Source organism: Leopardus geoffroyi, chromosome A3, assembly GCF_018350155.1.
Source record: "Leopardus geoffroyi isolate Oge1 chromosome A3, O.geoffroyi_Oge1_pat1.0, whole genome shotgun sequence".
Taxonomy (NCBI): Eukaryota; Metazoa; Chordata; class Mammalia; order Carnivora; family Felidae; genus Leopardus; species Leopardus geoffroyi.
The window spans coordinates 73,674,605-73,686,810 of NC_059336.1; the positions used below are offsets into that span (position 1 = coordinate 73,674,605).

The 12,206-nt window shown below is 34.4% G+C and overlaps 1 protein-coding gene across 5 annotated transcripts in view; it reads right to left on the reverse strand.

The window, feature by feature from the left end:
• Positions 1-12,206, reverse strand: part of RTN4 (reticulon 4) — a 74,582-nt gene that overhangs the window by 26,965 nt on the left and 35,411 nt on the right. Inside the window, exon 1 of one of the 5 annotated variants that reach the window (XM_045446073.1) lies at positions 10,207-10,434. The exons of the other annotated variants lie outside the window; for them this stretch is intronic. Within the exon in view, the coding sequence (XP_045302029.1) occupies positions 10,207-10,240 (34 nt within the window). The 5' untranslated portion in view covers positions 10,241-10,434. Of the gene's footprint in view, positions 1-10,206; positions 10,435-12,206 lie in introns of those variants that run through there. 5 annotated transcript variants of the gene reach the window in all.

Below are 12,206 nucleotides of genomic sequence, written 5' to 3' on the forward strand. Positions count from 1 at the left end.
ATGCTGATTAACTTCAATACATTCTGGTTGTTTAGGAAAAAAGTGATTTACTCCCTGCAGTGCCTACCCACTTTTATTTTCAAAATAAAAATGTGAAAACTTTTTAGTGTTTTGTGCAGTGGGCAGAGCAGCAGCATCGTTATCAAACTAATATTTTTATTTAAAAACAACTCTCTACACTACAATCTTTTCTTCAAAATAAAAACCTCTGGCCCAATCTAGAGTAAGAAGAGTTGCTTGCCTACACTGGGTAATCATAAAGTATCATCTGTCAGAGCTAAAAATAGTGCTACCGTCCATGCCTTACGTGCGAAAGTCATCCAATTACATTTTGCCTCAAATCAAATTCTTACTAGCTCTTCCTTGAATAGCCTGAAGCCAGGTTTCAATTTTAAAATCTTTTGTCTAGGGGGGAAAAGCTGAACTATTTGGTCCTAAAAATACTGTTAGGTACAGGGAATGGCTGGGCAGGACAATGCCTCTTCCTAAGCAAAAGCAAATATTAAGTTTTCTTTAATAATAAAGTCAGGCAGTTAAATAAGAAACTAATAAACATATATTAAAGTTATAATAAAAATTGTTATTTTTCACAACCATAAGCTTTATATAAATTATTATGTATTTATTAGGAACCACAACTTTAAATCAATTTCTTCCCAATTGCCAGGAAAAGCTGACTCAAACTCAGAGTTGATCATTTAGCCCTATGTAATAAGCTTTTACCACCACCAAGTGAGCACTCACCAAGCTAATAAATGACAGGTGGAGGTCCAGAAAAAGATCTGTGCAGAGCAGGAACTTAACTCTTTAAACAAAGACAGTTAAGATGGGCTTGCGTCCTATTTCTTCCTTCGATTTACCATCAGTATGACCTAGACTAGATCACTTAACCTAGTTTCCCCATGTATAAAATTAGAAAACAGACATCAAACTAAGTAGTTAGTTGAAGCCGAAAAGAGATTTCACAGATGAACTAACTAGTGCATTAGCCAACAGTGGGGCAAAATGATCCAACATAAAGCCTCTTTTACAATAAAGTGTTGAATATCTCATGTAATTTATTGAATACTGTACTGAAAGTGAAAAACAGATTGCTTGTGTAAGTTGCTTGATGAACTAACTAGTATCTTAGACAAAGTCAAGCTGGGCAATCAAATATTACATGCAATGCTTATTAACTAAGCCCAGATTTTTTTAAGGGTGATTCAACTTTCTCTGAAAGCACTGCTAATTTAGTTTCAGTGAGCAGTACAGATTGATGGATCCCTACTATTGCTACCAAGTATCTCAACCAAATAGTTGGCAAAAATACTAGCATCTCTCCTGGCCATCTCCTCTTCCTATAACTAGAGTTTCTGAGAAGATCTCACACAATTTCAGGTCCTTGTCTCTTTTATCATTAAATCTTTCCTGCTTTACTTCCAACAACATTACAGTATACTGACCAATTTCAACCACCACACACCTGCAGAAAAAGCATTTCAAGTAAAATCAGCATAAACTCTATACCTGCTTTTTCTATAATAATTTAGTAATCCCTTATTCTGAGCAAGGAACTGTTCTGAGTAATTTGCATACATTATCACTAATCTCATTCCTCTACTAAGTATTTACACATGAGGCAGGTGAGGCTTAGAGGTATTAATTATGTAAGGTCATAGATTGAAATTCAGCTCTGACCATGAAAGTCTCACTTTTTCCACCATACCACATTTTGTGTTTAAAGGAATATGTCAGTACTCGTACAGGCCTCATTTGTAAGTTAAATTCACCAATTAATTAAATTAGTTCATGTATCTTTCAATACTTCCTTTAACCCCACATTCTATTTCTAGCTTTATTAAAAGGCAAAAAATACAGCAGAAGATAGATTCTAATTTCCCACTTCCAATTTCTCTAAACCATGATAATTTTCCCTCCACAGGAAAATTTATATAGCTAATTCCATTTTCTCTAAGGTAAAGCTAAATAAATATCTTCTCTCTGAGCATGTTAAATTTACATAATCCTAACCAATGATTCTCCCTGCCTGCACAAACTTAAACAATTCCCAGTTGTAAAGTATGTAAAAATAAGGACTCTTCCTATAAAACACCTGAGTTCTGGTAACTTTGGTAAGTATGGAGTCATTATTTTAAATTACTAGAATTGATCCAGACGTACACAAATGTAAACCTAAAATTAGAACAGACATTGGTTCAATGCATAGTTTACTATAGTTTAAATTTTATTTCTTGTTGGCATCTGAGCATTACAACATTACAAGAAATAGGAACCAAACCTTAGGAGTAGAAAATCACTGCTCAAAATTCTATTTTCTACTAATAAACTAAATGGAAAACACACTATTCCCTAACTCTAGAAACTTCAAAATCTTAACAGACTGGAATGGCGGAGGGCACCCAAAGCAAATTATTAGTACAAGGAAAGAAAATGAACTTCAGTAGTAGGTAAGCCAATGATATTTAAATAGTCCCTGACTTAGATGGTTCTACGTTGGATGGTGCGAAAGCAACGCATATTCAGTAGACACCATACTTTGAATTTTGATCTTTTCTTGGGCTAACGATATGTGGTATGATAGATACTCTCACGTGATGCTGGGCAGCAGCAGTGAGCTGCAACTCCCAGTCAACCATGGGATCACGAGGGTAAGCAACTTACACAAGCAATCTGTTTTTCACTTTCAGTACAGTATTCAATAAATTACATGAGATATTCAACACTTTATTGTAAAAGAGGCTTTGTGTTGGATCATTTTGCCCTACTGTTGGCTAATGTATATATTCTGAGCATGTTTAAAGTAGGCTAGGCATTCTGGAAAACACTATGGAGGTTCCTCAAAAAACTAAATATAGAACTACTCTACGACCCAGCAATTGCACTACTAGTTATTTATCCAAGGGATACAGATGTGCTGTTTCGAAGGGACACATGCACCCCAGTGTTTATAGCAGCACTATCGACAACAGCCAAAGTACAGAAAGAGCCCAAATGTCCACCAATGGATGAATGGATAAAGAAGATGTGGTATACACATACAATGGAGTATTACTCGGCAATCAAAAAGAATGAAATCTTGCCATTTGCAACTACATGGATGGAACTGGAGGGTATTATGCTAAGCGAAATTAGTCAGAGAAAGACAAATAACATACGTTTTCACTCATATGAGGACTTTAAGATACAAAATAGATGAACATAAGGGAAGAGAAGCAAAAATAATATAAAAACAGGGAGGGGGACAAAACATAAAAGACTCTTAAATATAGAGAACAAACAGAGGGTTGCTGGAAGAGTTGTGGGACGAGGGATGGTCTAAATGGGTAAGGGGCATTAAGGAATCTACTCCTGAAATCATTGTTGCACCATATGCTAACTAACTTGAATGTAAATTAAACAATAACTTTAAAAATTTTAAATCAATTTTTAACCAGTAAAAAAAAATAATAAAGTAGGCTAAGCTATGATGGTTAGTAGGTTAAGTGTATTAAATGTATTTTCAACTTACAGTATTTTCAATCTATGATGTGTTTATCAGATGTAACCCTATCATAAGTCAAGTAAGATCTGCACTTCTATAACCATTTATACCTATCATTCACACTGAATATAAATGCTCAATGAATAAATAGCTGATAGTACAGACGATTAAAGGAGGTAGTAGTCATATCAGAATACTAAATAACATATCTTACATTATTTTAGTTTATATGAGAAAAATACACAATGGCAGCATACAACAAAGAACAGCTGTAATTCCTGTTATTCTTATCAAAGTCATAATTTTAACAAGTCTGTAGTTTGAGAGTAGAAATTACTGAATCTATGTCAATGCCTAGCTTTTAACAATGGACCTGCAGAGATACCATTATCGTTTGCTAATTTTTAATCTTTAAATTGCTTTGAGCTCCTTAAGTAAATGCTATATAGAATAAATATAAGATGGTGGTGATACAGTATTTTAGGAGAGACAACAGTATTTTAGTGTCTATCAATACCTAACATAAATGTCTGATGGTTGATTGGACTGAAACGTGAAAGCCAGTTTACATACACACACACACACACACACACACACACACACACACACACACACACACACCAGTAACAAAAGTCAGCATTATCTATGATGAAGTACAGAAACAAAAAAATTGGTCTCAGAATACTACTTCAAAGATGCAAAGAGAAACACTGGTTAAATTTAATAACATAATTTAGCCTAAATTCTAGCATGAGATGAGTTAAACTGAATAAATAACAAGGGAACCTAGAGATCAGAATAAGAATTTTATTCAATGCTTAAGTATTTTTCCTATATTCAAGCATGTAATCCAATCTCTAAGGACAAAGAGAAACTATACTCCTGGCTCACAGAATCCTCACTAGGCTTAACATTTTGACAATACTCAACAACTAACCACACCTACCCTCTTTCACTGCTAGTGTGAAAGATTACTGCCTATTTTATTGCAGAGTAAAGACCATACAAAAAAGAAATATACACCATGTTCAATAAGATGATACAGCCTATTAAATGAGCAAAAATCAAAACATGGGTCAATTTACATTTTTCAATCTTCAGTTGTTCAAGTACAAATAGAAATTGTAAAATAAAAACAAAAGCCCCATGCCATCAGCTATGTGGTCCTGAATAATTTAATCTCTTTACTCTTCTTGGTTTTCTTACCTATAAAATGAGGAAGTGAGAATAAAACACTAGTAAGATGCCTTGTCTGCATTTTTCAAGAATATATGTATAGGGTTCCAGGCCAGGAATAAACCCAGCTGAACATCACAGCTCTCAGCCAGCCTCTTACATCACTGAGGTGTACAGAATCAACGAAGAAACCCAACGATGAAGCCACCACTGTTTCTGCCTTCACGGAGTTCACAGGCTAGATATACATGTAAATCTAGAGACACATCTATATACATCTATACACCTATCTATAGATATAGATCTCTTGACCTTTTCTAGCTTCTAAATTCCACAAAGGCAGAAACAGAGGTGGCTTCACTGATCAGTCTCCTTGTTGACTCTGCACAGCTTGCAGGAACACTGGAGAACCTCCACATGGGAGGATAAGTAAAGACCACAAGGAAGACTGGGGCTTTGGTAAGTAATACTTGGGCAAAATGAAATGGGAGAAGGGGCATTCTAGACAGAAAAAAAGCAAGTTCAAAGAACTAGCATATTTAGGGAACACGTCCTTCAATGTGTCTATAGACAGAGCAATGAGAGACAGGATTATAATAGGACTAAACCACAGAATGCCTTTTGAAAGTCCAGGATAGACAGTATGAACTTAATTTGAAAAGTAAAGAAAAACTCCTTAAGTGCTATGATTATAGCGACACTTTAGGAAGATTAACTTGGCTGCAATACATAGGATTTACTGGGAAAACCAGTTAAGAGTCTTAGTAAGGAATTAGGAATACCCAAACTTGGATAAATAAATAAAAGAGAGAGGGTATTTCCACCAATGCTCCCACATATCCATAGAAGACTTTAAACCACAGATAGAGGAAAGCATTCGCAAATTTATTTTTTAATATAAACCTGGTTCTCATCAAGTGATTTAACTACTTAAAACTGACTATCTCAGAGTTAAAACCATCAGAAATGCATATGACCAAAGCTTCAGGACAGACACTTTCATACATTTGTATAATACTTTGTACCATCTTAAAATAATAATAATTATTATTTGTATCCTCTTTCTGGAGGGCAATTTTGCACCATGAACCAAAAGCCAAAATACTATAAACCAGCAATTTGGAAATAATCATGGATAAAAACAAAGATTTATGTTCACTTTAGCATTGTTTATACTTGCAAAATCATGAGGAACTTGAATACTTAACTAGGGGAGATTAATTGTACATACTTAGAATACTATAGCCATTAAAACAATATAGAACATTTTTTAAATGAAAGATATTTCCCCATTTAGTGAAAGATTACAGAACAAAATGTACCATATGTTCCCCAACACACACACACACACACACACCACTAAAATAAAACACCAAAACAAAACCACTCCATGTGAAACAACAGTTTTACTCTTTAAGACACCTAATACAACAAATATGTATATACCTATATATTTCCCTATATATATCTATATCTGTGTATATACAAATATAGTGTTGTGCTAAACCAAGATGTGAAAGAAATATCCAATGACTGCCTAAACGTTGGGTTTCAACTAAATTTAGAATGCAAAGCAAGGACCTTCCTCCCAAAAACAGGTCTCAAAATTGATTAACTCCACAGTTCCCTTCTGAGGTACTTTTTGGCTTTCACGGGAGTTAAGGGAGGCATTTATTTCACACAGCAAGATTCTTGCTCCTCTCTACCTGAATGTCAGTATGCACATATAACTGTACCCACATATCGGGTTACGTGGGTGGCTCAGTTGGTCAAGCGTCCGACTCCTAAGCTTGGCTCAGGTCATGATCTCACAGTTTGTTGAGTTTGAGCCCCACGTTAGGCTCTGTGCTGACAGTGCAGAGCCTGCTTGGGATTCTCCCTCTCAAGAATAAATAAACATAAAAAAAACCTTAAAAACAAACAAATAAACATACCCACATACTTAGTTAACATTAAGCCTCCAAAGAAACTGAAAGTGGTTTATCAGAAGTAAAGACCAGGGGGCCAACAAGAACCTCTGCAAAGAAGTTATGTTCCACAAGTGGGCCAAAAGCAGTTCGTCTTAAGATCTAATCAAATTGGATTTTAATGCTAGGAACACTTCCGTCCCCACACTACTGAAACTTCTCTCAAAGATCGCCTACAGCGTGTTAACTGCCAAATTCAAAAAGCATTAGTAACCAAGAACAGTGTTGCACATGTTCCTAAAATTCATTCAACAGGGTCTGCAACCATTTCTCAATCTTCATAGTAAACAGCTTTTCTGTAGTATTTAGCCATTCCAATTTCCGATTCTTTATCATTAAACCGGACGTTTCTCTGAGCTTCAGAGAAATTCTATAGTCGTTTCAAATTTCAAGCTTCTAAAACTGAACTTGGCATCATTTGTGCCTATTTCCATGGACACTAAAAAGCACTGGCACTGCCAGTCTCAACGCGACTGAATCTCATGTTGTCCTTTGAAAACCTCCCTCATTCTAGTCCTACAAATCTATGTCAGATGTCAAGTATTACTCGCTTGAGTTTCTCAAATCCATCACTTCCTTTTCATTCCTATTTCAGGCCAAGTTCGGGCACTATTTGCTTTAAATCTGGGCACAAATACAGTCATCCTAACTTCTGCCTCTAAGTACTTGAATTTATCTTTTACAGCACCCCAAACCAGTCTTTCAAACCGGATAATCATTTTATCATTCTTAACTTTAAAACTTCCAAAAGCTCTTTATTTCCTTTATGATAAAATCCAAAAGCCAATGTCCTCTGCAATCTGGTCCAGGGTATCTTTTCATAAAGACAGAGAACTTCAAAACTGGAAGCCTAGAAATCATGCAAATGAGGAAGTCAAGACCAAAAAGGCTAAGTGCCTTACTCTGGCCAAAATTAAATTACCAGACCAGAAACTTAAAAACCAAGATCAGTATTTCCTAAATTTGCCTGATTATAACATTACTTACACCAAGATGTTTAATATACAGATTGCCAGACCCTTCCCCTGTCAATTCTGATTCAGTAGGTCTGAGTACAATTACAGGACTCTGAATATTTAAGAAGCACTAGGTGATTCTCTCTCATCTTCAGGGAAGTTTGAGGAAACCTGACCTAAATCTTGCAAATCTTCTACATTCTTTGACTGTATCAATCTTACCTTTCAACTACTGTCTTATAAATACTGTTCTATCCAAAAAGCTCTACTCACTTTCACTTATACCTTGTTTAGAGGTTAAATCACATTTTTCCACCCTACCCAACCCTCAAAACCTACTCATTCCTTCCTATTCTAACCTCTTCAAAATCTTAATCAATGCTTTCCATATAACCCCAATAATCAAGTACCCATATGGATCTCAGGTATTATGTAAGTATGGTGCTAAGAATAGAAAACTGAAGATTAAAAAACATATAGAAGAATATAAATTATTACCATTGGTCTTGGCCTGAAAGATAAAATGCCTTACTTTGCCTAATCAGCAAAAACAACCAAACAACTTTTTAAAACACTGAAATCAAAGTATCTCTCATTTTTGTCACACTATTCTACTTCATCATCGTTATGAGGCCTGACTTGTATTTCAACCTTAGCACGTGAGGTAGGGAGGGGAACAGCAGAAAAAAATATGGACCCAAGTATTTTTTTAAAATGTACCTAGAGTCTAGATTTGAGCCCAGATCATAAAATGAAAAACACTCATTTCTTCACATATGAGGAAAACTCATTCTATGGCAGATTCACCTCCTCAGTGATTTCCACTTAAGTTGTAACCTATAATCTACAACATTAAAATTAGCTGCTGATAAATAATAAAATAGAACTTCACCAGTAAATCAGAAAGAAGGTACCAAGCAAAAAAACAAAACAAAAAAAAAAACAACAAAAAACAAAAAACAAAAAAAACAAAGACAAGCACTAAAATATTAAGCCATTCCATTTAACATACAACATGAGGCTCCCGGAGAGCTCTAAGAGTAAATATAATTTTATACTGAGTATCTAAAAATAATCAAAATAAATCTCTGGCATAATATGGGCTATACTGGATCTTAATTTCTCCTGTGTCAAAATGTCCCTAAATTCAGCAAGTAAATAACTTAAGATGTTATTAAATGGTCTAAGATGTTAATTATTAATACAGAACCTTCATATCTGCAGAGTAGGCCCTGATACAACTTTTTCCCTATTTTTAAGGCTTGTTTTATTGTACTGTTATCACTACTAACAATTTAATTATCAAAAACTAGTGTATCAATTCACCTTTCTTTCGTAATGCTAATGGTCAGAAAGATGAAATAAAAATCGTTCTTTTCCTTAAATTCCCATATAAAGAAACCATAAAGGTAAAATTACAAAACTGTATAGTTTTCTATTCTTTAAATTATAACTAATAAAAATATTTCTAATGTCTGAGTGTGAACTCAATCTCAAACTCACCTTTTCCCCACCTTTCTTTATTGAACCAATTTTTAAAAGGATGTTAGGAACATTACTGTAATTAGCCCCACATATTGCTTTTAGAAACATTATTACCAATCCTGCTAATAATTCTGCCATAAAAGGAAATAATATTTTTTAGAAACTATAAAACTTGAATATGGCCAGAAAAAAAATTGTGTTTAGTAAGGTCTATGTGGACTACTTAAAAATAGTTCTAATAATTGTTAACAATTTATTATGAGTGGTCAGATATATAGCCTACCACCTTCTCTTTTTTAAAAAAAATGGGACATTTAACCCATTTTTAAATATTTTTAATATATTAAATATTTTTATTTTTAAAAATATTTTTTAATAAAGTATTTTTAAAATATTCATTACAGTCAACATTTTATCACTTATGGGCTTAAATTCTTACACAATGACCCACTGAGACTTGAAAGGATCTGCTGGGCTTTCAAGGGGGAGGAAAGGGGATCAAGATCACTGATTGGTTACTACAAGGACAAAGGTTAACAACTTAAATATAGACATGCATTTAAAACTACTGTGCATACATTTCAATGATTTCAAGATACATAAAAATATAATCTACTTAAAAAGTGAATGGTAATGACTTTAAAGGTTTAAACAGATTTCCAAAGAAGAAACAAGCTTATTGCAAACGCAGTATTCTGCTACCTACAAATCTTGGATAGAATTTCAGCTACACCAAATCAGCTTAAAAAAAAAAAAAAAAAAAAAAACGTAGTCACAGAAAATGTCATTATGTAATGCAAAGATAGCTATGCACATTTATCACACCAAAGTGACCAACAAATGAAATATGTTAAAATTATATTGTTTACAATGTGCAAGATTAAAGAATAGAACCTAATCAACTACAGGACTGTGAAGCTTAAATCAAATGCCAGTGAAACAGAACAGCATGACATTTCCTCATACACAACCAAATATAAAAACACATACCAAATAGCTGTTTTAATCCTTTACTCCTAAACCTTTCATAGGCTTCATTTTCAATCCAAAATGTGTCTAAAATTGCAAAGTTTATTCATAGAAACATATTACCGGTCACATGAAAAAAACTGAAAAGAAGATTAAAAAGCAGATATACCCTTATCCTTCCAATTTTTCTTCTGACAGTCCATCTCTTGTCACGATCTGCCCCCTCCAGATGCAATTATCAATTATGCATACCAACAGAAAAGCTGCAACTGCACAAATCTACCCTGTGAGACATGAAATATCCGTTTCCTCAACCGAAGTCTGCAGTCTCTGCTGCACAACTGCAGCAGGACTGAAGTCACCTGACGTCTTCTGGGTGTGGAACAGTCTGACGCAGTGCAATCTGTAACTAGGCTACTAATACTCAGGCACTACCGCCTTCTTCCTATGTGTTTATTGTTCTAGTCTTTTGCTCGTTGCTCATACCAAAGGGAGCTACTTTTGCAGGGGGAGGGGAGTGCTACCAAAGAAAGGAAAGGAAGGTTGTTCTTGTGACACAGTTAACCATTGATTATATGCAAAATGTACTTACAGCCATATGCAAGTTTTTTCTTTTCGTACATGGGTGAATTATGCTGCTGGTTTTGTCTCATTTAAAACTCTAAAATCAATAGTTACCTAATAAGATAAAAATGGACTGATCCAAAGAAAAGTAATAGCTTAAATTTCAACCCTGGGAAATGCTGAATCTCTTCTTACTTTCTCCCGTTTATTAAGGCTTAGAGCATTCAGCATTTTGTATCCTTATGAGGGTATAAGTAGAGAATCACAAAGTCAAATTATTGATGTTTACTCAGTGTATGCTACTTCAAAAGAAAAAAGGTTTTATTTTATCTCAGGAGTCTCATCTTTCTAATGTAATGTTCTCTAGTTTTTCTTCTTTTACAACTAGGGAAATCCAGACTTAAGAATATACATTTATTCCTAATCATCACCTGCTACAACTCAATCTTTCAATAAATATCTATCAAACATGCAGGTACTATTAATAGACCCAGCTTGAAGAGAAATATTCATGTGCTAATTATATCATTTGCCTTGGGAAAATGACCTAAGACCAAACCAGAATTGAACTGAAAAATACAAAAACAAATCTATACATAGAATTTCTGAAATTTTTCCTCAACTATATAAAACTGACATTCATTCCAGTGCAGAATATTATGTCTTTACAAATGTTCCACAACTGGCTGAACTGATTCAGTGTGTAACCAAGCAAAGGGCAATATATAATGAGAAATCAGCTAAAACATTTTAAAATGTGTAATATAATGAAGTATTATAAGATATATAGTCTATGTACTATACTTCTTAAGACTACATAGCTACACTGAAATTGGTATAATATTTTCTGGAACTTCCTGTAAAAAACTCTGCAAAATCCTTAGTATCAGAAGTGGCCTGGTCAATGACTCAGTTCTTTCACTATCTGCATTTCTAACTCCATACATAAAAAAAGCGAAGTAATTTTTAAAGAGAGTCTACTATTCTAAGCTTAAAAGTTAATACCTAACTTTAAATTTTATTCAATGGACCTATGCATAATGGAGTATTTGACAACTCTGTTGCTAAGTTACACTATGGATAAAAAAGTCTGGCTTCTCCAAACAATAGTTTGAAATCTCAAACTATTCAGTAAATATAAAATATTTCCATAATACTTATTTTCTAACAATGAATCCTTTGAAACTGAAGACATGTAAATACTTTTGCATTAGAATAAAGCACTCAAAAATAGTACCCAAACTGTTTTCAAGTAAAAGATTACTACACAAATAGGAGAGAGGGGGGAAAAAAGATTTCTTGAGACAAAGGTATTTACCATTTATACTTTTCACCTGCGCTGGTACTTGATTTGACTCAAGATATTTAATAACAGTCTCAGAGAGCAAGAATGTGTAATAATAACCATTTACCTACACATTAAATACACGTGGGGCACCTGGGTGGCTTAGTCAGTTAAGCATCTGACTTAGGCTCAGGCTGTGATCTCACGATTCCTGAGTGAATTCAAGCCCCACATCGGACTCTGCTGACAGCTAGCTCAGAGCCTGGAGCCTGTCTTCGGATTCTGTCTCCTCTCTCTGTCCCTCCCCTGCCCGCACTCTG